General features: G+C 40.9%; 1 protein-coding gene across 3 annotated transcripts in view; it reads left to right on the top strand.

The window, feature by feature from the left end:
- The first annotated feature begins 7165 nt into the window (after positions 1 to 7165).
- Positions 7166 to 27466, top strand: part of LOC145446847 (rho-associated protein kinase 1-like) — a 30085-nt gene continuing 9784 nt past the window's right edge. The window contains exons 1-24 of one of the 3 annotated variants that reach the window (XM_080325221.1): positions 7166 to 8169; positions 9588 to 9669; positions 10413 to 10573; positions 10638 to 10891; positions 11738 to 11822; positions 11889 to 12002; positions 12071 to 12240; positions 12301 to 12392; positions 13634 to 13793; positions 16574 to 16652; positions 17212 to 17303; positions 18137 to 18299; positions 19150 to 19335; positions 20147 to 20303; positions 20365 to 20471; positions 20543 to 20690; positions 21961 to 22121; positions 22188 to 22310; positions 23001 to 23132; positions 23194 to 23297; positions 24631 to 24796; positions 26198 to 26291; positions 26696 to 26856; positions 26924 to 27052. In XM_080325221.1, coding sequence (XP_080181347.1) covers positions 8059 to 8169; positions 9588 to 9669; positions 10413 to 10573; positions 10638 to 10891; positions 11738 to 11822; positions 11889 to 12002; positions 12071 to 12240; positions 12301 to 12392; positions 13634 to 13793; positions 16574 to 16652; positions 17212 to 17303; positions 18137 to 18299; positions 19150 to 19335; positions 20147 to 20303; positions 20365 to 20471; positions 20543 to 20690; positions 21961 to 22121; positions 22188 to 22310; positions 23001 to 23132; positions 23194 to 23297; positions 24631 to 24796; positions 26198 to 26291; positions 26696 to 26856; positions 26924 to 27052 — 3231 coding nt within the window. In that variant the 5' untranslated portion in view covers positions 7166 to 8058. Of the gene's footprint in view, positions 8170 to 9587; positions 9670 to 10412; positions 10574 to 10637; positions 10892 to 11737; positions 11823 to 11888; positions 12003 to 12070; positions 12241 to 12300; positions 12393 to 13633; positions 13794 to 16573; positions 16653 to 17211; positions 17304 to 18136; positions 18300 to 19149; positions 19336 to 20146; positions 20304 to 20364; positions 20472 to 20542; positions 20691 to 21960; positions 22122 to 22187; positions 22311 to 23000; positions 23133 to 23193; positions 23298 to 23940; positions 24125 to 24630; positions 24797 to 26197; positions 26292 to 26695; positions 26857 to 26923; positions 27053 to 27466 lie in introns of all 3 variants that reach the window. The other 2 variants (XM_080325220.1, XM_080325222.1) reach the window with 2 other exon arrangements.

The following is a 27466-nucleotide window of genomic DNA, read 5'->3' as shown; positions in this document are numbered from 1 at the left end:
AAGACGTTCCCAACAAGACAAAAAAAGCAAAGACCAATGAACTTTAAGAAATTCATGTCGTGGGACACAAGGCCTAGAAAGGCGATAAGCCCCACTGTGTTGTGCCTATCAATACAATACAATACAATGTACTGTACAGAACATGTATAGTAGGCTAATAGTAAATGCGTAAATGCCGATTATACAAGCTTGTCGTGTTGACGAACTTGCGCGCAAATGACAAGTTACCAGCGATGGTTATGTTTTAGTATTAGCGGAAATAGATTACCGGTACGCATATTGAAGTCTTCTCGCGACAATTCGATGTCATTATGTTTTGCGCGGCGAACCATCATAACATAACCATCGCTAATCATTATACCATAGTGTCCTATATGTAGGCTTACCATATTTTGGAAATCTAAAAAGAGGACACTTTTTCAGAAACTTGAGACTTGCAAAACCGAAGAAGAATTCTCAAAAATCGGTAAATTTTTCCCACTTTGTGATCGGTTGACTAAAAAAAAGGTCATCTTTCTGCTCAGAGCTCAAAATAACGTTTTTCTCTCCACATTGCTAGGTGGATGACTAAAAAAAAGGGCAACTTTTCGCTCAGAGCTCAAATCGGCGTTTTTCACTCCGAAATACCCGTCGGAGCGTCACTTCTGTGCTAATTTTAGGCATATCACTCGCATTTTGCTCTAAATGTGACCAAAATTTTCAAAAAAGAGGACAAAATTTCAAAAAAGAGGACAAAAGGGCGTCCTCTGAGGATACTTTCAAAAAAGTCAAAAAAGAGGACAAATCCTCTTGAAAGAGGACGTATGGTAACCCCACCTATATGGTGTCGACACAAGCAAATCTCACGCCTCAGTGAAATTGTATCACGTCACAATTTCCATCTGGCTACAGGCAATTTGACGGTCATTTTTGACCGGCTTGACGGGCATTAAATTTGGTAAAACGGGTATCAATCGAAAGCTGACTCTGCACTAACTGCGAAAATATAAATTTTTTTCCGCTCGTGGCCCTGGAACCCAAACAATCAGCCTCGAATTTTTCATTGTTATGGAGATTGGCATTGAATCACCATATGGTAATATTGGCACGGAAAAAAGTTTGTCGTCATTTGCCACGGCTACGGGACACCAATCTTCCCGGCAATCGGTAAATCCAATCCTAACCCAGTAAAAAGAAAATCTCAAATCCTAATCCAATCCCAATCCAGCAAAATTTCACAAATCCGGTTTCCTCAAATTGTAATCCTAATCCATGCTCTGCTCATTGCTCATCTATGCTAGGGTTGCCATACGTCCGGAATTTCCCGGACATGTCCGGAATTTCACTGTTAAAACTGCGTCCGGGAGGAATTTCTAAAATATGCCTAAATGTCCGGAATTTTGAAGGCTTGAAGTAAGCTCATATCTTTTTTTTCGTAAATCAACCTAAACAAGACTATTTTTGGGCAGATTTTTGCTACATGAAATTTTTCTTCGCGCTGCGCGCGATTTAGTATCATATATATTGGTTTTAAGATGGGGACTAGCGCCCTCGCAAAAACTGCGATCAAAAAATAAATAAAAAATAACATTCATTTACAAAAAGAAGTCTAATTGTAATCTCAATTACAAGATAGCGGTATTCATAGAGTCGTCGTTTTAGGTCGTTTGGATGCTTTATTCAAAGATGTTGGTTCGAAACCTGGGGGTAGTTTGCCTTTATTCTGGGGTTCGCGAAGATGTTGAACGTAATTAGCTTCCAAAATTGGCTGTGAGTAAGTCTGGGCAAATGTGCCGACCTTTAATTAGTAATCAGCTCATCAAATTTTGAGCTGGGCCACGGCACATTTTCAAATTGGAAATGGATTCGCGACCATAAAAGGTTGGAAAACACCGGATGTGCGGTGTTTATATAGCTCTGTGGTGAAGTACACACCCGCATTAGGCTGATAAATAATCTTATCGACGTGACATGACACATGACTTAACGATGTACAATTACGCCCCTTGCAATTTCGAAGTCATCATCCTACATCAGCTCTATTCTACCGCTGACTCTGATTATGTGGACGGAGAGAGCATTAAAATTATACAGTATTATATGGAAGAGCCAATATTATTGACACAATTCATTCAAATCATTTAACGACCAGATTCATATAGTAAACCCCCAGAAGTTGCATCGAATACCCTACGATGGGCCCAAGATCAGTGTTTATTTGGGTGGGATAGGGCTGTAATATGTGGCTACGGCCCAGGTTAAAACATACAATACACAACCACATACTCCTGAATCGGATCGCGACCACCTTTAGTCGATAGACAAAGCGTTGCTGGTGTGACGTCATATTGATCGACAATGCGCTCACAGCTCATTTTGAAATCCGCTAGTGGGCGCTGAAGAGCGTCCGGAATTTGTGAAACAAAAATATGGTAACCCTAATCTATGCAAAGTATAGGTCATGAACGCCTATTCTATTACGACACCATGCAGTAAAATGCGTTACAAACTTCTAAATAAACTTAAAATTTGATGTTGTAGGCTACTTCTCTGTGAATTTTAAACGGGTATGAGCTTAGCTACACTCTGCCAGTCAGCGTGCTGTTGATACTTTTCAACACTCTATTCCTATCAAAGTTACAATACGGAATTCTTTGTTGGGGTGCTGCCTGCAAGAATACGATTGACCCACTGCAAAAGCTTCAACATCGGATCATCCGTATCATTGCCAAAGCCCCACGGGGGCCTGGATGTGCTTGTGCAACTGATAAATCGCTTCTCAAAAGATTTGGTATTCTAAACATAGAAGATATGAGGAAGCTAAAAATTGCCAAGTTTATGTATCAGTTCCATTGCGGTCAATGTCCCTCAAGTTTCAACGACTACTTCACCTACGAGTCAAAAGCGCACATGTACAGCACACGCGCGTCATCGAAGAACAACTACCATATGATCAGGACGGAAAACAAAAAGACACATAGCTCTGTCAAGTATGCCGGACCCCAATTGTGGAACAGCATCTCGCCGGGCATCCGACAGTCATCGAGCATATCCGCATTCAAGTCGAAATACAAGCAATTTCTTCCAAATGAATACTAGCCAGCCTTCAAGATTAAAGGACCACATCGAACTCACCCTCCGCCACATGCCACTTCATTTTGTCGTTTGCGTCTTATATTATCTGCATTACTTTTCATTCTGTGTGCATGCCTCTTCTTTACTTCGCCTAGGCTAAGGTGGGTGTCTGATCTTGAAGGCTACTCCAAGTTGTTTTGACACCTTCCTATCTTTTCATTGTATCGCAGTCTTGTGATGTTTTGAAATGATGAAAATATTAATAAACCGATTTATTGATTGATTGATTCATCAAGAGTTTTCTCCCCTAATTCCGAATATGCCCTTATGTTTTGCTAGCACATCAGGTTATTATTGAGATATTCGGATTTTAGAATTTTGACAGTTATGCTGCCATGAAGATTGCGAAGAGCATTTGTAATTCAATTGTGACGCAAATGTAAATTTTTCTCACTGCGTGGACGGTTGACTAAAAAAAAAGCTCAACTAGTTTTTTCCTTCACGTTATACCCGCCGGAGCTTTACTTCGGTGCTGATTTACAGTAGGCTATCTCACTACAATTTGACAGTAAATTTGACCAAAATTCTCAAAAAAGTGGAAAAAATCTCAAAAAAGAGGACATTTGGGCGTCCTCGAATGACATTTTCAAAAACCTGAAAAAGGAGGACAAATCCACCTAAAGGCCGGAGGACGTATCGTAACCCTAGTTCATAGCGAATATCTTATAAAAGTGCGTGGTAAACGAATCAGAATCTTTTAGTGGTTTCAGCTATAGGTGTTACGTACAATGTTCCCTCTAATTTTGGACGGGTCTGCGCACACTCACCAACTCACTGCGCAGACCCTTGGAAAACAGTGCGTAACGACTAAAAAAAAGGTCGTCATGTCGGATTTTTTGTGCGCAACTTGGATTTTCTGTGCGCAGAGACCGTCTCAGCACTGCGCATTTACGCACGTGCGCAGCTTAGAGGGAACATTTGTTACGTAATAACCAATTTACTTACATTTTTTCAAGAGATTCCTGTAGGTTATTTTTAGTTGTTTAAGCAAAATTATAGGCCTAAAATACCTATGCTTTTTACTTACTTGTAAATCATCGCTACTTCTACTTCTACTTGAGTACTTTTACTTATTGACCACCTCTCGTCGAAACCAAGTGCGGTCTATCAATCTGGCATCCTCTTCGGCCTAATGGTATTCAGTTCGGTTTATTAGCAATTTTATCAGTTCAAGACAGCACAAAAAATCCGATACTAGCCCTATATGAAAAGATAGGAAGGTGTCGAAACGACTTGGAGTAGTCTTAGGAATCAGACACCCACCTTGGCCTAGGCGATGTAAAGAGGACGCACGCACACTGAATGAAAAGTAAAAGAAGATGGCACAGAAAAAAGCAAGCGACAAAAATGGTATGACATGTCACGGAAGGCGAGATCGATAGCCTGGGCAGGTCGTGGTCCGATAATCTCGAGGACGAGTTAGTACTTACTTGGTAGTAATTGCTTGTATGTCGACTTAAATGTGGACCTGGACATTGCTCGTCGACTGTCGGATGGCTGGTGGGATACTGTTCCACACGTCAGGTCCGGCATATTTGATAGAGAGATGATCTTGTCGGTCGGTCATATGTTATTTTGACGACATGGACATTGGACGCGCGTGTGTTGTAGGCTACTTGTGCGCTTTTGATTTCGAGGTAAAGAAGTCATTGAAATATTCGGGTCAATGGCCGCAGCGGGATTCTAGCTTGAGAGAGTGAGAGAGAGAGAGAGAGAGAGAGAGAGAGAGAGGTAGAGGGAGAGAGAGAGAGAGGGAGAGAGAGAGAGAGGGAGAGAGAGAGATCGATGCTTGATTTTACGATATGTCCTTCATCGGGTCTTTCTCTTTGCTTTTTTGCAACGACATGTTAACAAAATTTCATCGTGTCTTGGGTGTGTCTCACTGTATAATTGTACATTGTGTGTCTTGAGCGGAAAAAGTTGTAGAACCGCGTCTCTACAATGGAATGTTGAGTGATCTAAAATTTTTCTTATACTTTTGGATTTAACATTATTTATAATTATTTCAGGATGTAACAGTCTTTATATGAAACACTTTGTTACTGTATTGCGAAATATTTTTCTTATTTACCTGAAATGGTTGTGGATCGCACAACAACAGTAAATATTTGTGATAAGCGTCCCATGTACTATTTAGATGTCCTGGTACTCGACAAAAACTTGGCTTCGCCCAAACTTCCGTTACATCGGTAGATTTGTTAATTAATGGCCGATTTTGTCGTCGACAGACTGCTGACAATCATGGGCGCAATAAATTCTATACTTTTATGTGAGGCGTTATAAACTAATACACTTTCGTATTGAAATTACGCTACGTTGGCCTATGAGTTGAGGTCCGGACACACAAGCCTCTTGAACATTTCTGTCGTGACTTGATAGCCTTCAAGTATATGTATTTGCGGTGATAGTAGTGTATACTGGTACCGGTGTAATGCATAATTGTTTAGGTCATAGAATGGAGTAATTACCGATAAAAAGAATACCGTCATTGTAGCAATATGGGCAAGTACATTGCATGCCGACGATGCAGTATACTTGTATACTTTACAGTGGTCTTGGAAGTTGGAACTATTGCTGCCGCTTTCACTGTCAATACTGACAACTTAATGCTTCTGGGTCATTTATCTCCGCATCTCCGATTTGTCCTTCCTCTATACTGGCGGTATTTACCGTATTGTTACGTTATTCGGAGAATGTCATTAATAAGTAGTGTATCAATGCTTGTAATCTTCTAGCAAGATGTGTGAAGACTGAAAAGAGGTAGAAACCATGATGATACCAGTTGTGATAATAATGTACCAGTCAAAATTCCGTTTTGATATTTCTATTCCTTACGCTTGAAACAAATACCGTATATACAAGTGAATAAGTGGAATGAATTTATATATAGCCTACTTTTGCGAAGTGAATTGATTGAGACCGGAAGAGCTGGTTGATATGATTCAATTGAGCTTGGAAGTCACATGTATCATGGCATGACTGAAACTCGTGTCACCTAGTGCTGTAAAGAAGTATATGATTGATAGGCTTTTCATCATTGTGCTGGTCTGATCTCTGTCAATTCGAAGCTACAGTACATCAGACACCTACATTTGATTTATTGTTTCGTCAAACATAAATTTTGATAGTGATATACTTAGTTAAGGAAGGAGTCTGAGTATGAATGATTTGAATTGAAATGGCTTGTATTATCAGCCTACGCTGGCTGTAAACTGCAATTGTGATGTCATTGCAACATCGAAATGAAATGAGCAAAGCATCAATGCTTAGACTTGGTATAGGCCTAGTTGATAATGATTTTTCCATACATGTCGAACAGTTTCTATGATATTTAGCGACGAAAATTGATAGCTGATTCGCTGATTCTATCCGGACAATGCAAGACTTCAATGGTGTAATGAGAACAAAATGCTCCTGCAGTTTCTGGTTTTCAGTTTTTTACTATGTAAAATCGGCCAATACTAATAACTACTACAAAATGCATTTAATGCATTTGAGTTTTAGTTTGTTGTTTAACTTCAGTTTTAATGACCCATTACAATAATAATCCCAGATTATAGGGCCCCCTCCCTGAATAGGCTAGATCTGTTTGTGACTATTAATCAGATTTATGCTGGTTGGTCAGCATGCTGAAGAACATCGCTTGATGCCGGTATGGAATCTCCGTCCTTTTTTTGAAATAAATCCTGCGTGGTAGGAGCTTTTTTCGCGTGACAGAGCCAACTTTGCGGCGTGACAAGCAAGGTTACTGACTTCAAATGACTGTGCTAAGGCAGTGACAGGAGGTCAGATGCTAATGGTTAGTAACTGGCAAGGTGCAAGTACTTTACCAACAGACAGTAATCAACAGATCCTGGTTTGAGGATTAGGTCAAAACACTATATACCACATACTAACTGGAATATAGCATTTGGGGTGGCTGAGAACATTGACTTTTTTCGATTTTTTTTTTTTAATGAAATCAACGACCCGTGATGGCGTGACCGCGTGCAACTGGCGACCAAGTCGGCGTGATCCTGCGTGCCTTGGACACCGATTCCATACTGGGCTTGATGGAATTAGTCAACTTTTCCACTGTGTAATGTATCCCTGGATAATATGAGGGCAACAGCGTTGCATGCACAAACTTGAACAGATATTTACTAATGCAGACGCCTGCCCTATACATCTTGGTGATGTTTTGTGCGGTCACTCACAAAATACCTTCAATAAACTTTCTCCTCATCTTTTCTCCCACACTGTCTATCATTACGTTGTGATATTTGTCGAAAACACAAATCACATGAAGGTAAAATTATGCCGGACTTATTAGACTAGAATTTTTACAAACTTGTATGTTCTTTTCGGGACAATGATGCTCAAACTAGCGTACCATAATGTAGGCTACTAATTCTGGCTCCTATTTGACTCCAGTGATCCCGACACACTATATTTAATTATATCGAAAGAATAGCATGTCCACAATATTTGATGCGTATAAGTGATATTATTTCAAGAATTCATACATATTTTCGTCATGTTTGTATTTGTGTGTTTTTGATTCAGATTTATGTGGGTTGAACAAATGGATTCCCTCCGTTATTACAGAATGCATTGTACCATGTTGTTGATCAAGAAATTGATGTTCTCAATAGCTAGATCTCTATACATGATCACTGATCATAGTTACACCTGTCCAGCCCATGCTGAACTACTGTACAGAATAACTTACCATAATTTTGAGTGTAGCAGTAATATTATGTCACAGAATTATCACAATTACAATTTTATATTTCACCTGCAGATGATAGCTGTGCAAATTTGTATAAATATAACGAACGGTTTCGATTGAGCTTGGTAACGGCCGTTGTATTCTGTTGGTATCATTCTTCAATAATGATCAATTCTCGGGACTGACCTAGTTGAAAATTGGCTTGAAGCAAGAAGTGCAAGCTGATAACATTTATGCGGCATAAACAAGAAGCAATGGCGGGTGCTGACTTCAACAAAAGACAGGATGAGCTTTTTAGTATGGTGGCGAAAGAGAATTCCAAGCTGAGCGTCGATGCCCTCCTGGTAAGTGTACATTTCGTCAGTGCCCTCAGCCCCTCAATATGAAGTGATTGGATGATATCATGCTATCCTAGTCTCAATATCATAGGTTGGCATGCTCAAAATGGGATTGATCAAGGGTGCGGGCATGGTAAACAAATATTCCCAGTAAGCTATACGAGTGCTTGTGTAATTTGCGTAACTCGTCACAATCAGAATTTGACAATGTCAAGTGTATGCAAACACACATGTAAGTTTGTGCATATGGCATGAGCGTGAGCGTGTCTGATAAGTAAAAGGTTTTCAATTGGTATGATATATTATGTAGGCCTATGTGTCGGTATTGAAAGTGTAATCTTAGGGCACACTTTTTAACATTCTGATTTTCTTGGTCCTCTAAAATGAAAGTGTACCTAACGGCTTGAACCTGCGTGTTTCAAACAACTCTCTCACTTTGAAACATTGATACTGTGCTAGTAGGTGATACTTTTGCAATCCATGGAATTATTAGTTTGTTATCTATATGAAGGTATTCTATTGCTAATCTGAAAATTTAAAGTACGATATTCTGTGTGAAAGCAAGTTGGTTTGATTTCAAACAATTGTCACTGATTTTTCAATTATTGGTAGGCCAAGATGCCGATCCGGATTAAAATTTTTATTATTCTTGCTGATGATTTGAATTTGTCAGAGTGAAATCTTTACTCCAAGTTTCTGAATACTATTTGAGATTTGAGCTCACTTCACTCATCTGACCTACCTATTATGCTATGTCTCACCTTCGAAATCTGTTGGCATACCGTTAGTAGCAGTATTTGTTGACTGTTGATCAATTTCGAATACTGTCAACACACGAGAAGGAACTTTGTAGCTTTGCTGGATTTTAATGATTATATTTATAAGTTGGAAAAGAACAGTCCTCATTTTGTCTAGGCCCCATAAATTGATTATAGCGAACCAATTGGCTTGCAGACCTGAAGGTGACGCCTACTGAGGTAAATGGTTTTAGCAAACTATGCTGTGATTTCATGGACATCGTTTGTATGTTGGACTCCCTTGGAGCAAATGTGGAAGGCTGTGCTATATCATGCTTAGTATATATACATTATACAACTTGCTATATTATTTGATTTAGGCTATTTCATCGACTACTATTCTATTGTTTATCATGTTGAGCAATTTTGTTTTCATGTAGCACGAAGATTTCTGAGTCTAATTTAGTTCAAAATTTCGTTCCCAATCCTAAAACGATAATTTTGGAGAATCGATTTAATTACATATATAACTGAATGCCTGGAATATTTTTAGAATTTTTTAGTCAACTCTCACATTGACTAGCTGCTATATTGATTTCTGGTTAGCAGCCCATTTTTTTCTCGTTATCTTTGTAGCTCGGTTGACAAATGTCTCAGAAAATTTCTAATCAACCGTTTCATATGCAGGATGGCATCATTGCGTTGGTGACGGATCTTGATACCCCGGCTCTGAGGAGGAATAAAAATGTGGAGAATTTTCTAAACAGATGTAAGTCGCTGTATAACTAACTAGTTGCCCGAAGATTTCAATTTCTATTTGTACAGTATTTTTGCATCCATATCGTTATTGGGATCCAAAGAAAACGCAATGGTGTATTGCTATTTTCTACCATCCTCGAAATCACTGTGTTTGCCCACCTGTATTATATTTTGGTAAAGATGTGGGTAAATAAAGCTGTCGGTTGTCCTGCTTTTCATCAGGATAAGTGTTGATACGGTAAGGGCTAATGGGCAGTAGTGTGTATATATAGTGCATACTTCCCAGACTGTGACAAGTCATTCGCCATATGCCAATACATATGCCATCAGGAACATTATTAGTGCTCGTACGCACTAATGAGAGCGATTTAATATTCCTGTGAAATGCATTAGATAATAATTGTGATCAAATAATATCAGAAGGACCTTGTTTTTCATATAAATGTGTATTCCTCTCCTATTCAAAGTAATTTACGTTAGTTTGATTGTGGACGGTCGATTTCAAGACTTACGCATAGTGTTAACTTTCTAGAGGCACCTGACACACTTGAAACTTTCAATAGTTAGTTTAGTGGGAACAGGGAATAGTAGCAAGCAGAATTGGATTGGATTGGTATATTATCACAGGTGTAGACGCGGTCAATGTATTATGCTTACTTAGTAGTGTGATGTCTGTAGTGTTACGTCGTTTTCTAAAGGTATCTAGAAAATTGCTTCGTTCCGTGAGTTAATTACATGTTTGCACTCGTTCAGATGCTCGTCCTGTAAGGAAAATTCATGAAGTACGCATGCGCGCTTCCGATTTCAAAGTGGTCAAAACCATCGGAAGAGGGGCGTTTGGCGAAGTGCAACTTGTGAGACACCAGCCGACGAGCAAAGTGTACGCCATGAAATTACTTAGCAAATTCGAAATGGTATTGCCCGCCTGTTGCGTTGAAATGATTAACTTCTCAAGCGAATGTTTGCGGTCTGTTTCAGATAAAAAGGTCAGAGTCGGCTTTCTTCTGGGAGGAGAGAGACATTATGGCTCATGCCAAGTCGGACTGGATAGTCCGGCTGCACTATTCTTTTCAAGACAACAGATACCTTTATATGGTGATGGAGTTCATGCCCGGCGGAGACCTGGTCACTTTGATGTCAAACTATGACGTGCCGGAGGGCTGGGCCAAATTCTACACTGCCGAGGTGGTCCTGGCCTTGGAGGCGATACACGGCATGGGATTTATACACAGGTTGGTTGTGCCCGTTTCTCTCTATTTTGGATTGACGCCGTCTGGAAAATAAGAGAGATTCCAGGCGTGTTTTTCGTATGGCGGTATAGCTACTTTAATTACATCATACACCACTACATAACCTTTTCAAGCGCCCGTAGTCACGATAACGTAAACTATGGATATGTTGTTTACAAGCGATACATTCACTAGCTTTTGTTGTCGGAAGACTGTTGCAGTGTAATCTGCAAAGTGTTGTCTTTTCTTCTCCCGCTGTGCTGAGTCTGTTCCTGTATAACGACTTGGGTGAATCGATTATCCTATGCGATGAATAATAAATCACACTAGTTCACAATCACTGTGTTGTTGAGATAACGTAAGGAAAGGGATTGATCAATTCCTTACGATGTTTTTCTTTGAGGTATTGAATTACTTCTTTTCCCTTGAAACAATCTAAGATTTGTAATTTGTATCGATCTGAGCAGACAGTGTTAATCGATATTTCCTTGGATTGTGTTGCTCTGATTTCCCCAAAAAGTCATTGATAGTAGCGTTTTGAATTGATGCCACAGAGTCTTTAATACAATTAATAGTGAAGGATTGACTCTTGCCTCGTTTTGAATGAATAGTTTCGAGTATATACCAAGAATAAGATACCACATTAACACATGTTATTGTATATTGACTGATTTATGAGAAGATAACATGTAGGTTTCGAATTATATTCAAGCCTTCACTGTTTTGGAATAGGTTGTCAGTAACTAAGGTTTCCGAAGCAATACCGTTGCAAATAGACTGTCTGTTTATATTCGTTTTCCCAGTGATAGCTATTTAACTGAAAATTGACGTATTTATAAAAATTTCAAGGGACGTAAAGCCAGATAACATGCTCTTGGACGCGCACGGACATCTCAAACTTGCCGACTTTGGTACTTGCATGAGTCTGGACAATGTAATTCAATGCGTTGATTAGCGTTGAAGCGATATACTTATGAATCTGGATTGTTTGTTGCAATAGGAGGGTATGGTCCGGTCTGACACCGCTGTGGGAACACCGGACTATATATCACCAGAGGTGCTCCAATCGCAAGGGGGTCAAGGACACTACGGAAGAGAGTGTGATTGGTGGTCGGTAAGTGAAATCTTAGCGTTTTGTTTGCTTTATTCCTACCCTGTTTATATACCATGGTTTTTCTGCAGGTCGGTGTGTTTCTGTTTGAAATGCTTGTTGGTGATACGCCATTTTACGCCGATTCACTGGTCGGCACTTACGGAAAAATTATGGATCATAGAAATTCTTTAAGTTTTCCTGACGACGTCAGTATGTCGGACAACGCGAAAAATCTCATATGCGCTTTTCTTTGCGATTGGTACGTTGCAATGCGTTTGTTCGATGGCATTTGTACTCATCGTTCTGGGATTCCTTTCAGTAACCAACGTCTTGGCAGGACTGGCGTGGGCGAGATAAAGAGGCATCCTTTTTTCAAAAATGATAATTGGACGTTTGAAAATATTCGACACGGTACGTACTGGATTTTCATTGCCCGTGTTTTTGCTATGCAATTGATGCCCAATAAGAGCCTTCTCGTGCTAATTGCCATAGGTTCGGTGGTGCATGAAGCTTTCAGAAGATATTCACAGATCTATGTATTGTATTTCTGTGTTAGCCTAGTACATTTCTAGAGAATATTCATCACCATGCAAATGTGTCAGGTCTGTTAGTTTCTATGAAGAAGGTGAATGTTTACATGTTCGATTCTAGTATCTCGACTAATATCGAATACCCTGGGGAATTGATGCATATAGTTTTATCAAATGTAGGAAAATTGATTGACTATTAAATGCGATTATCAATAATATGACACTGCAATGGTAGGCTACTGTTGTCCAAATTTTTCACAAACTTCGAACGGTAGGGTTTTAGGCAGTGCAGTGTTTTTGTTCACTGAATTTCACGGATTTCGTTATCCACCACAAATAAGCCAGATACCATTTGATTGCCGAAGTAAATTTTGCGGTAGAAAAGGGTTGAATGTAGGGTGATCCACTGTAAGTATGTTTGCAGCGTAATTGAAACAGTTAAAACAGTGTCTGTACCTTGATGAGTGACTCTGATAAAGATCTGCATCTTAATCACATTATTACCATAGTTATATAATTATGTTTTTGTTCTCTATCTGAAGAGAGATCACTTAGTTGTAGCATAACTGCATGCTGGTTTTAGCTGTTTACAATGGGACTCGGTACAGTTTTTCCAATAATGTCTGCTTATATATGTGCTTCGTACATCTGCCCGGAAAGTGTGGAGTCAGTGATTTACTTCACTGTAATTTCCTGTTATTAGACACTGTGTGACATGTGGCAGCGCACAGTCTAAGTGGCGCGATATCGATAGGGCCCCGTATTTAAGTGATGAAATGCGTCCGCGCTTTGGACAGTTTGATCCATTATAAATAATCAAAAGACATTCCTGTTATGCTCCAATACCCTTCCATATGATGGATTGTAGCGAAATATGGCGATGGAGAATGATGCCTTTTTGAGGTGCTTCGCTTGGAAATATATAAATATGGTGTTGTTTGGCGAATTCGGTTATGGAATTTAAAACAGAATACAACCTCCAAATATGTGTGGAAGTGCGACTTAGCTGGTGGTATAATATAATACTCAACAACACACACCATTACATAATGTAGTTCAGTTATATATTGAGCGGCATTAAATTATGTGTGGCAAAGACGCAGCAATGTCTTTTTGTTGTAGTTGTGGCTCCTGTAGTTCCCGAATTGAGTTCCGATACTGACACGAGGAATTTTGACGAAATCGAAGACGACAGAGGCGACCAGGAAATATTCCCGACACCGAGAGCGTTCACGGGCAATCACTTGCCTTTTATCGGATTCACCTACTCGTCGGAATCTGTGTAAGTGGATATTGCTTTTTATGAGCACTGTACTTCTGTTAAGTCGTGGCGACGTCGCTTGGACGGTAACTAGTAAATTCAGTATTAGAAATGTTATTTTAGATGTTCCTATTATTATTACGAAAGTGATGCATCAATATTATATGAATGAATTCGTATATGAAGGTTTTACTGAATATGAGCTTGAATTATGATATACAGCACTTGGTGAATTCTGCACCCGGCATGTATATATGCGGGTTAGGTAAGGATGCGATTAGAATTTGGGGCGGCCAAGTGCCGTATTCAACTTGGCAAATTCACCAAGTGTGGAATTCATTGGTAACCGCTTGGACCTGGTAAATTCGTTTAAGGTATGACGTGGCAAAATCTTGCTGACTTCACAATGCTCGCTGACTAATGCCATAGCGTTATGGCGTGAATAGGACGCTGTGGCGATATGCAGTGTGTCCCATCGCACAATGGCTTCGTAACACTACATTTCTGCCATCACTCATGCCTTCCGTGATTAAATCTTCATTCTTTCACTTGCGGACTTCAATGCTGTTTTTGACACTGGTGATTTGCTTTGTCTCATCAACGGCGCGATGCCTTGGTTGTTCTCGATAAATGACTGCTGCATCGAAACATGTCTCAGATGGAATTTTGTCAATGTCAATTTCGTGCGGAAGATGACTAGAATTGCACTGGGTTACGAGTACTGAATCTGAATCGAGTATTCATTTTAATGATTCAAGTCGAGTAGTAGAAGACGATTTTTTGGAGTGCTAAAATTTTTCGATGACTCGAATTGGCTCGAGTCATTTTATCAAAATACGGAAATGACTCGACATGACTCGAGCCAATCTGTGTATTGACTCGACTTGGATTCATGACTCGAACCAAGTCATATGACTCGAGACTCAGACGCCCAACGTACCTGAGGGATTCGATTCGGAATAGAGTATCAATCTTCAAGTATTTGAGTCCTTTTTGGCAATCATAAAGGAATAATGCCGATTATACTTGACCAGAAATGATTATAACTTTGCCCATTGTGCCCTTGTGGTTTTGAATGCCAGGATCAAGGTTTCAATGCACGAAGGGCAGTGGTGTCAAACATACGGCAATTCTGTGTATATTGATGAATGCTTGTATTATCCAGCACATTTGTAACAAAAATGTTGATGCTTTTAGTAAGAAATACTTCCATTAAATAATCCTTCAACACAGCAAATGTCGATCATGTTCATAAGGCCATTTTACAACCATCAGACAGTGGTATTTTAGTTTCACTCACCATTACAGAGAAGTCGATGACATTGAAACCTAATTCCGAGAATGCAAAAATTGCATACTGAATTCTGAGTTTTATGGAAAAACTTACCGAAAAGTAGTTATTCGCAGAAGTCAAAACGCCAGTGCAAACCGTTATATGTGGAATGTGCTTATATGAAGATAATTACATAAAAATAGAATTCAAATATTCGTGATCGCAGTGCTAAAACCAGATTACGACTAAACAAAGAGAGCATAGAACTATACGAACCTATAATGCCGTTAGAGCCACTATTTTAGTGGTTTATAACTGAATTCAACCGGCCAACATAGTATTTTTGGCGATTCCGTAATATAATATAATGCTTGATAATAAAATATTCAAGTAACAATGAGGTCACGGACATTATGGAATCATTTGACTGGTGCGGCCCGCGAGCTACCCGTAGGTTTGAATCCGGCCCGCGACGCAAGTTGATGTAGGATGCCCCTTTATTATTATTTCCATTTGACAAAGAGCAGTATCATCATACAATTGAATAATAAATTCATATTGAGATAAACCAGAATATTTTCGTATTGAAAAGATAACGAATATAATTATGATTCAACTGCGCACTGAAGTTCTGTACCTCCAAGAGTCTCTTGAAGCTGTTTTATCCGTGGGAATTATTGTTTCGGTACTCTCTTTTCAATATTAAAGCCTTGAAATTTCAATTGGCTTTATCACGGCTCATCTGAACATGTAGCATGATTTTAAGCATGTGCACGGTGACGTGGAATTCGGTGTAGTGATCAACCCGAACTTTATCATGGAGCGTATGCCATAGTTGTGGTTCATGAATAAGAAAACATTAATTTTTCCCAGGGTAACTGACATTTTATTCTTTGCGACTGAATGAAAGATATATATATGAATTTTGCAGTTTGCTATTGTTATGTATCATGTCATAGTGAATGATACTCCAATACACAACTTGGTATCGAGTCATAAGGTGTTTTTGGTCAAATATGAGACAATATTTACAACTCTTGCATATCTGGACACGTGTCGTTGTTCTCTATGGATGAACGTTGACAGGCTCAGCGCCTGTTTTTGTCGTTGCTCAAGCCTTAATAGTGAATTTCACCCATTCTAAACACCATGAGGTTGTTAAAGAATGAGCATATAGCAAGCCATCAAAACAACTTGTTGAAGTCTATTATTCGAACACGCACCCGGCCCTACAAATAGTAATGCAAATAACTGAAATTACAAACAAAGAACATGTTGAGACAACGGATGCTTACAGAGTAAGAAATACATAAATGTTCCCACAAAACAAGCATACCATTATAGTAAGTAGTAAGTACACTTGTTGTTACAAACAGACTGTTTGAAACAGTGTAAAGTTATAGTTGGTTTATTGTTATTTATTCTGGCTCCTTGCTCTATTTCACTCTTTTCAATCTCAAGAATGTGATGTTTTAGTGATCAGTCTATTTTTCCATTGCTGTTAGCGACGCTCCTGTTCACTTTTCAGGTTTTCAAAGGCTACCTTGTCGTTCGATTCCCCGACCACTGGAAGTAGCAACGATATTCCTAATGGTGTCACAAATGAGGTAATTTTGATGAAGTTGCGGTATTCTTGCTCTACTTCTGTGAATGGCGTAGTCACTGCATTGTACCTGGTAGAGAGGACTCGACATGGTACTGTAGTGGTGACGGTGATCTTGATGGAGGGAGTGGGCTGTGTTCGCCTTTTTGCGAATTCGCACACGGGAAGTGTGAATGAATCTGTTAGCATATGAAATCTTTTCTAAATCTCGATACTTTTGAGTATAAGACACAGCTATGATTGAATTTGAATATGCTATTAATTTGAGACTTACTTCATTGTATGTGCACTTCGAAATAGATAAGCAATGTTTGTAAAAGCGATCTGGGTTTCAAGCTCAGACCTGTAACATAATCGAGATAGGAAATGTAGGCCTACTACTGGTGCCGGTGGTTTGTGGTAATTTTAAAAGTGTGCTGTGCATGAAATCTTGAGATCATTGGACATGATTCCCATCTGTAAGTCATTTGCATTTTCAAAATCCTGGACTTTAATATTTCACTGCAAATTCATGTCTTTGCGCACCGTGGCGTGATCACGTTAATCACATGAGATCTGTTTAGGAACTCGACAAGACAATGTCGAAAGTCAAAGAATTGGAGGGCGCCCTTAATCAAGAATCCGAACTCAAGGAGGAAGTTCAAAACAAACTCAAGTATGTGTCGATAGTATGGCATAGGGTCTCACGTTGGACATTTCACGGTGGATGTCCCACGCTAGAATTTGCACTGCTCCGAGCATATAGTCAACCATGGTGGTATGCAAAGTGTGGCCCACGGAGAAGTGTTAATTTTAATGGCGTGCGGCATGGGAAAGGACTTTCTAAATTTATCTTGGGCTCATCCATCCGAGCTAAGGTTGAGTGTGAGCTGGGAGACTGGCCAAAATGCACATGTTGGTTTTGCCCGTATGAATATTTTCGACAAAATTCTTTCAACAACCGGAAATATTTCATTTCGCCTTGCGCAATTTTCATTCAGCTATTCACAATTGTTATGAATAGTACGATATCCGACTGGTTTCATCATTGGTGGTACCAATGCTCAACGAGAGTGTTGACCTTGCAATTACTAGAAAGCTGTTAAAATCTGTCTGCAAATATGATCTGTCAAAAATGCACACCCCTGGTCTATGATCGGAAAAGAAGTGGGCCTGTGGTACCAATACCAAATATGTACCGTATAGAAGTAGATATATATAGCCCATCAACAAGGATACAAATATGCCCATACCTGCCGCCATGTGCAAGCTCTGAAAACAAATCACTTGGTATTGATTATAGTCAAATAAGGTTTATTGTTTTCTATATTCTTCCCTCTACTCTTCAATGAATTAAAGCAATGTCGTAAAGGGTTGCAATGTGGGATTTATGGAGCCAACCTAATTTGACCAGCTAGTCACAATAGCCAAATCTAATCCGTTACTGTACCGCACAATGTTATTTGGCGAGTCGTTGCGCACGTGTAAGCTGCCCGTATCTTTCGCCAGGCAACTTAACGCAAAGTACGACGCGGCCTTGAGAGATTTGGACAGTGAGAAAGACAGCCGGCGGCACTTTGAGACGGAATTGCGACAAGTGAAGACGATACTCCAAACGAAACAGACCGAGTTTCAACGGAAGAACAATCAAGAGTCGGAGGAAAAGCGAAAGGTGACGAGAAATACTGGTTGTTGAGGTTGGAAATTTCTACTCGATAATGAGCGCAGCATGGTTTTCGAAACATGCTAAGACTACTCAAAATAATAGTAGAAACCGGAAAGTCTGGGAATTACTCGAGTACCGTAAATAGTTTGTAGAAGTAGATCGGGTCGAGGTGTTACAGACTATGACTAGTTGAGCGGCCGTGACTAGGGCTGGGTATGACGATTCGAATATTAAATTTGCTGATTCGCTTCAATGTTCAAGTAATCAAAGTCTATCTGTTCCAGTGTTAAAATTTTACACCCCTGGGAGATATTTTAGCAATGAGAATATCTGTATGTGCCTCTTCCCCCTGCGGCCCTGAAACTTCGATCATATCGCATTTGAAACATGTAGCACAACTCTGTGTTTGTTCACCGAAACAACATTTTTGTGAAGTAGCGATCAACTTGAATTGTCAGAGAGCGTCAAAAAGTTGTAATCATTTTCTAAAATTAAGTGTGATTGACTTGTTTTACTTTATAATCTCCTAGATCCATAAAAAGGCACATGCTTAAACGCTCCCAAGCCTGTCATATTGTTACCATGCCATAATGTCCGGTGCTCAAAAGCTTGATGATAAACGACTGATCGTGCCTCAGGTTGCTAGATATAATCTTTTCGTTATATTTCCCGGATGACATGCTGATTTCGCTCGTAGTAGCGATCCAAAACTGACCGAGCATAATTTTCCAATTAAAAAGCTTGACACCGATAGCATCAAGTAGAGGTAAATCCAACTTAACCACTCGGCGAGCGTGCAGGCAAAACCCACTCGAGTATTACGAAAAAGTAAAGACTGTCTATGCACGGGTTTCAGCTCGAGGCGGAAGTGAACAGCCTGAAGAAACAGGTGGAGGACTCGATTATCAACGCGGGCGAGAAAATGGAGCAGGAAAACAAGCTGGACAAGCTGCTGAAGCAGGTCGACGAACTCAACATCAAACTGAAGACGGAAAGCGACACGGTTACGAAGTTGCGGAAAGCGCACCAGCAGTTGAATAAGGTACCGTGTTTTTTGCATCCTTGCCTGGCATAGACGCAACTCTGTTATATACTGTGTGATTCACCATCGCGATTGATCTAATATTTTTTTACTGCGTGCTCAATATACAATAATTAGGAAAGGTGGTTCTCAAAGGGGCGAAAGTACGCCAATGGAAGATATTAGGGCATTAACGCCAAGTCTTCAGGCTTTTAATTTCGGTTTCCAGCTAAGTTGGTACATCGTTGCTAAGGCGATAGGCTCCGATGCATTTTCACCTCGACAAATTTTGATTCATGGTAAGCGCTGGGCTTGAAGGCCGGTTTGCCGATTCATTGTCTAGTAGAAGGGATGGAAGGGCGTCTAAGACTAGTTTTCACTGGACAAAAATTTGTATTCCTGCATCAAAACGTTTCTATGTCCTAGTGGTCACCGAGGCTTATGTGGTCCGCGCTCGCTGACGCCTCTATTTGTGTGGGCTTTTCTTAGCTATAAGCAATTGACAAGTATCAGGGTAAATGACATGGACTAGTATTTGCAAATTTCCAATGCTATTGCGATCCACCGTTGATATTTGACTCTTCACAATCACGAGTAGTGTTTGCGAACTAAGGTTTCGACCGTTCCTGTAGTAAATTATGTTAAAAATGAAGATCTTGAATGTTTTCTGAATTTTAACAACTCCACCGCCACTTTCCAGCTAGCCCACTCGGTCTGGGACCTTAATTTTCACACATAAAGCCAATCTATTTGCAAAAGCTTTGTCTCGGTTATATGCAATTAAAGAGCCACACACAGAACCAACATGATCATTGCATTTGACCTTTCTCAGACCGTCGCCTTCCACGAAAATAAAAACGCCGAGCTCAAAGACAAGCTGAGTAAGCAGGAGGATTCGAAAAAATCCCTGGAGAGGCAGCTGCTCCGAACCAAAAATGAGCTGGAAGAGGAAAAAAGCCACGGCGGCAACAGAATACACGATCTCGAAGGTGAGCGACGCGTGCCTTCGGTAATTGTTTTACGCTATTGCGACGTTTGATAAACTTTCAGATAACGCAAAGTCGTTGCGGCAAGAATGTGACAATCTGAAGAGGCAGCTTTCGAAAATCGATGGCGAGAAGAGCACTGCCTACGATAAAATTTCTACTTTGGATAGAGTATGATTATTTATTTATTTATGATCGTTCTCGCCCATGGTATTCGCGTCGTGCGCGCCATTCGTTTTCAGAGTTCCACGAAGCTCAAGTTTGAATTGAAGACTGTCAACGATGCTCTGGAGAAGGAGCGGAACGAGCACGAGACGTTGCGGAATACGCTGGAGCTTAGGAACAAGAAATACGCCTCCATCGAGGGCGCCAAGTCGGAGGCTATGAAAGGTATCTTGGCGGGAAGTGCGATATGCTAGTTAACTCAGAAAGTTGGGATCGACATATATTTATCCTTGTCGAGTGTCGATCAGTGGCGTATCCAAGGGGATTTTTTTAGAGGCGAGAACCCCGTTCGTTGCAGTATCTCTTTTCTGTAATGGGTCAAATATTGTAACGTCAAATCATTTTGGTTGTCAATAAGTCCCCTCAGAGTGTTGGAATTATCAATAATATTTTGCTATTTTCGTGATTTTTCATTAAATTTCAGCTGCGATCGGTGTTGATAATTTGATAAATCGATAAATTGCATCTGATGCGATTGAATAATTTCAAAACTGCGAGAGTCTCCTGAAAAATGGTTGGCATGAGTTTATTGTCCGTGAAGATATCGCTGCCGTCAAGCCGTTCACGGTGTTCTTGAAAACTTGGCCAAACGAATTTTTCTGAATATCGCAATTAGGGCTGGGCAAAATCGAGTACCTGAGTGATTCGATTCTGAATCACGCATTATGCTTCGAGTCGAGTATTCAAGTATCACTCGTTATGATGTAGTAACAGTATGTAAGATGTCCGTGTTCAAATTTGTACTTTTTTTGCGTCCACAAAAAAGATAAAGCGTCTTCTCCATCACATTGCAGATACTATAGTATTTTTTCAACGATACCGATTTCATTGCGTTTTGTGACATGTAGTGGGTTGATCATGACTCCAGAAATATGTTATTTCCAGTAACGCTAGTAGCTTGTACTATGTGTTTTGTATGCTGCGATACGGCAATCCAAGGTTTCACGGCTTCCACAGTCAAAAATAGTATTGAAACTATAATTCTCGTTGATAAAGTAACTTTTAGCGGCGTAAAGCGTATATTTTCAGTACTCGAAAAACCGCGTTTTGATACTCGACTGGAATTATGCCCAGCCCTAATAGCAATCCTATTAAAAAAAGTGTCGGCATGGGGCAAACATGGCTCGGCTAGAATGCATTTGGACAATGTTTCTTAACCTGGGCTCGATGGCCAATGGTTCACACCACTTCCTAAGAAAATTGAGGGGTGGGTGAGGCTGTGAACTCGCGTTTCAAGACATTTTTGAAGCCCTTGCTGAAATGCCTGTTGCTCACGACGTTTGTGGCTTTTTTTTTTATCTACGACTATGTTTTGATTTCTAATTGCTCAAATAATGGAGGTGTTTCCGTGTTCACGACGATTTTCCCACTAGATTTCCAAAAATTTTCTGCTGCAAACGATTACTGAGATCATGCGAGACTTTTGACTTTCCAGCTCTAGAAAAGCAGCTCGCCCAGGAAAAAGAAGAGCGCGTAAAATCCGAGCGTAAAGGCGTCGAACTCGGCGAGCAAGTGGCCTTGCTCAGGTTTGACTTGGAGAGCACGACTTCCAACCTCGCCAGGATCACCGAGCTCAAAGACCGAGCAGAGAGGGAGGTGCGGTCGCGGAAACTCAAGGACATCGCGACGCGCCCTCTAAATAACATCCTCGTCTCGGTTTAGTTGAAGGATCTGCTGAACACGAAAAATCACGAGTCCGCCCAGAAGAGCACGCTGCAGAACGAGCTGTCCACCATGAACGCCGAAGTGAAGACGCTACGCGCCAACGAAAAGCAGTCCAGCAAGGTACGCGGGGTTTGTGTTTTGTGTTGAATCTTCTGTCGTTCGCCTGTGGTGTGAAATTTTCCAAAAGTGTTCGGAAGGCAAGGTTTTTACTACATTCTGATGTCAAATCTGACATTGTCGCCGGGTTCAAGCGGAAGTAGAAGTAATATTGTAAATTTCCACTCAATTACAAGTAGAATCAGCGATCCTTAAATATTACGTCTGCAATCTTTTTAGCTCTACAGATCGATTTAAAAATGAAATTATTCTCGCGGACCCTTTTCTAAAACACACCGATCTTTAACGTTGAAAATTGATTGCACCTCATACAGTATAAGGTCAGTAACGGGTGCACATGAAGGCAGTAACACATATGTTTCTATTGAATAGATTAAATTGATTCTATTTCAATTTTTATCAGTGATCTTGACCACTGCCTTAGAGTAAGTGAAAACTGCTAAAAAAGAGAGTTGTGAAAAGTAGATTTGGTCACACCAGCAGTCTTTCTCTGGAAATTGTTGTGCGGTAGTGGAACTGGTCCAAAAACGTAACCGCTCAAGTAAGTAGCGTAAGTAAGCAAAGCCTCCTTATATGCTCTGATTAAGTAGAGGTACGTCATTGTCGGCCACCTCTGCAGAGGAGTGCTCGGCGCGAAATTTTATTTTCCCACTTTTTGATTATTTAATTTTTTTTATTATTTTTTACCGACAGGATCTCGCCAGCTTGCAAGACGACAAGCAGTCGCTGGAGAAGAGGATCCAGGAGATGAAGAAGCAGAAGGCTAACGCCGACGGCCAGATGCAGGAGCTCCGCGATCAGCTGGAGGCCGAGCAGTATTTCTCGGTAAGTCGCGCCTGCCTTGTATCTAGACGTCGACGTGTATTTAAACGCCTCTTCCCCGCAGACGCTTTACAAGACGCAGGTCAGGGAGCTGAAGGAGGAGAAGGAAGACTTGGAGAGGAAATGCCTGGAGATGGCGCACGAGATTGCGAGCGTGAAAGACGAAAGGTATTTGACTCCGCTTTTTGCATCGCCTATTTGTTATGGCACGTGGGCGGCGCACGGGTTGGGTCATTTCATATTTTGATTGTCATTCGACGTTTTTGACACATCGAAGCCCCTGTGTGATCACAATCGACTGGCAGAGGTGTTGGAAGTGGTCAGCATTGATACTGGAGTACGATAAATTACTAGTAGATGGTAGAAGTAGCAATATTCAAGACTAGTCAAAACTACTTCAAGCGGAAGTGGAATATGTAGATCTGCAAAGTCTGCACTCAGTTTCAAAAAGAGATTTGGTCAAGGGATCGTATGCATTTTGGTGATAATTGGAGTTGGTTTATGTTGCAATAACAGGGCCTTCGCGACTGAAGCGGAATGAAAAATAGCACCAAAAATACGTATGATTGAAAATTGATGCAAACCTATTGCAAGACGGTTTTACCTTCAAAACCGTTTAGCCAAAGTGGAGGTAGTGTAGATACCGAGCCACTCCAGTATGCAGTAGAAGAATGTGGAACCTACCTAGTACTCTGAAAAAGTAGAAGTTATGATATCACCGTGGGGCAAACGATTTCGATGGTATTGTTAACTCCCGGGGCCATGCTGTGTCCCCCCCCTGCTTGCCAATGTAAACGTTGCCGCTCCCAAGGGACACGTTGAGGGTCGACTTAGCCGAGGCCCAGCTGAAACTCGACGCCGAATTCGCGTCCAAGAAAGTGGTCGAGGCCGACAAGGCCGGCGTTGAGAAGCAAAAGCTGGACCTGGAATACGAGCTGCGGCACGCCCGAGAGAAAATGGACGCGGAGAAGCTGCAGACGGCCGAGATGGCAGCCGTGAGTGGGGTTTGCGAGCCGCGGCAGAAAGGCATACTCGCTTGGATGGCAACCTCTCTCTTTCCCCTTTTATGATTTCTGTCAATCGTTACTAGTGAATTCGGAATGCTGAATTCGGACATCGGTGAATTTGGCATTAGAAATTTAGTAACTGATATCATTACGAAAGCGACGCATCAATGTTGTATTGATATATTCGAAAATAAGTGTTTCACTGAATACAAATACGAATTGCGATATACGGCACTTGAGGAATTCAGCACTCGACACTTGGATTGTGTGTATTATGCATTCGGGTTACCGTATGGTTTAATTAGGATTAGGATATCACAAATTCACACTCGTGTTAGGTAAACATTCTAATTTATTAATGCAGCACTGATACATCGCTTTCATTATAATGATAGTAGTTGCATTTGTTATGCTGAATTCACCGGTAATCTCTCTCGCAACTCGCACACGATCACGCATGCGAAAAAAATCAAGTTGCGCTCGCGCCGTCACAGGGAAAGTCTGGCGATGCAGATGCGGAGCATGCAAGCGGCGCGCGCCACGCAGGACCAGCTGCGCGCCCGCTACGAGCGCGAGTTTGTCCAGATACAGATCGAGAAAGTAGAGTCCGAGAACGTGGTCAAGCAGGAGCTGACCGGCGTCAAAAACAAAATGGCATTTGTGAGTGGCGCGCCTCCGGCCTGCTGCCGTAGCTTTGTCGTCGCCTGCATGGGTTTAACTCGCGGTAGCTTTAGCGTTTGTCGAGTAGATTTGGTAGAGTGTTAACGTTGCTTTTGCGTGGTCGAGAATAACAAATCTAACCAGTAGCCATAACGAGTTGACTGAGAGTAGCCGCTATGCGACAAACTAATTTCGCCTTGGCTGTCGTGGCAAATAACGGGAAGCAAACGCTTGTACGTATACAAACGGAGGTGGTTGAACTGAAAACTCTTCGGTGGAAGCAGAAGCTGTCTAAACTCTTAACCACTTGAGTGAGTAGTGGAAACTGGCAATATTTGCTTAAGCACTTCGAAAAAATAGAAGTATGACGTTACGGACCACCTCTGTATACAACAGAGCCGGGGTTCAGTGCTGTGTATTCACTGTCTCGTATGCATCGGTTCTCTAGTCATTGAAATTTTAAAACCTTAGTATTATTGCTCTGTAAGCTGAAAGTTTGATGTTTAGTAGCGGTGGATTGTCCGTAGATTTGAGTCACAGTTGGTGAACGCGGAAATCCTTAACTTAGTTGTATTTGTCAGCACCCAATTGCTGGAAGAAGTGTTTTAGATCTCGGTCTCGGTAGATGACCAGAGTGGCAACGCCATTAGCGATAAAAGCCAGACTGGACATTGCAGGGTATATTTATATCCTGTAGAAATGAACCGTCACGGAATTCATCATGTAGAACTACGATTCTAATAGATTTTGGCAGAGAATGAAAATAAATGTTTCATTCGAATCAGTAGTGATAGTGCTGTCGTTGTACTTGGCAAAATTCTGCTTGTGAGGATGCTTGCGGCTTTGCGTAAGAAGGCATTTTCCGAAGTAGTGGAGCGTGAATTTACGGGACGGCTATAGCAACACGCTGATGCGGATTGGGTAGCTGCTTGCATTGCTGCTTTTCTTTTGATTTTTACTCCGTTGCCCTAACCCTAATCCAAGCTTGTATGCCTTGCTGCGTGTGCTGTAGATATAGTTTGGAGTAGTTAACTTCTGCAGCTAATCCGTAAAAGCGGTGGTTCTCAACTATAACTGCAGTGTCACAGTTCAGTGGCGGCCCTCCTAATTTTGAGCCATGCTTTAGCTAATTTTTAACCTGACTTGAGACTAATAGTCTGTTTACAGACACATGTAACATAGATAAGTCTCAAAAGGCCCTATATTTTTACATTGTTCGATGATTTTACTCAGCGAATTGCTCTATATTTTGGTGACGCATATCTGGAATATGAAAACAGGTTTGAGAACCACTGCCGGAAACTAACATAACTTGGATTACACATATGGTAGTTGCAGCGATATCAGCCATACGGCTAACGTCAGTTCTTTGTGGTGAGAACGTCGGTGTTCCTTTTCCAGATGGAGGAAGATCTGCAAGCTACCAAAGATATTCTTGGCAAGAAGGTTAGGGAGCTGGAGGAAACGCAAAAGAAATTCAGCAGAGCCAACGAAGGCAAGTGACTGAAGCATGTAGCGGGAATTATAGTTGTAGTTACGCATGATGTGGTCTATGTAATTAATGTCGGCACGTACAAGTAAAAGAATGCCGTACTCAACGCTAAGTTGAAGTAGCTTTTTTTGGTACAGGCCAAAAACTACCTCATGTAAAAGTAGGAAGAAGATAGTTTGCAGCAATCGCTGGCGGCAGTCTTTAAAATTTCAAAATGCATCGTAGCCATAACGACAAATGTGAAATGATTGAAATAGTGTCGCAAATGGTATAGTTTTCTAAATTATAATATGTTACCTTTGTACGCCGTGTAGTAATATCTCTCATGGCTGAATTTAGACTGAAATATAACGCAACCGATTACCTGATGCAAGTAGACATGTCTTATTGTCTCATTGACGTAACAGACCGAGGAAAAGCTATGGACGAATTGGGTGAGTTGAAGAAGTCCACCGCGTCCATGAGGAAAGAGTTGGACCTCGAAAAGCAAAAGAAAATGCAGGCCGTCAACAAACTGGCCGAGGTCATGAACAGGAAGGACATGATGCCAAACAAGAGTAAGAACAAGGTACCCGGGCGTGATGCGGATTTGACCTGTTGATTTCCGTGACCTGACGCCTGAATTTCTTGGACAGGTATCGGCGGACACTCTCAAGAAGAAAGAAAAGGAATGCCGCCGGTTACAGGCCGAACTGCAGCAGGAGAAGGACAAATACGGCACCGATTCATATAAGTATCAACAAAACATCACAGAGTTACAAGCGGTGAGAAACTGCGGGTATTTGAATCGGGAATCTCGGGGCCATAGAAAGATAGATGCTTTTCACCTCGAAATTTTGAATTTTGGGGGAGGTCTCCGAGATTTATAACAAAAATCAGAGTGTCTTTGCTGTTATCGTAAACACCGATAAAAGTTATGTGCTCAAAGTGTTTAGCGAGAAAACACCTGTTTCTTAATTGGCCTGTTGTGGGCAACGCTTGACTTATTCTTCGCTAGCTTTTGTGCTCGGTTGAACCTGTGCCCTCTGTCTACTGAACTGCCTTTAGGGTGTTGATTTGAATATAATTGACTTTTTGCATTGAGCGCAGACTACTTGATTTTCTAAGTAGTAAGCATGCTCTGGAAATGGGTGTTGTTGAGTGATCGGACGTTTGGAATTCTTCGTTTGAATATTTAC

The sequence above is a fragment of the Botryllus schlosseri genome, chromosome 9 (assembly GCF_051294905.1).
Source record: "Botryllus schlosseri isolate E-star chromosome 9, Bs_hap1, whole genome shotgun sequence".
NCBI lineage: Eukaryota > Metazoa > Chordata > Ascidiacea > Stolidobranchia > Styelidae > Botryllus > Botryllus schlosseri.
The sequence above is the reverse complement of the archived record's forward strand: the minus strand, read 5'-3'. Positions and strand labels throughout refer to the sequence as shown.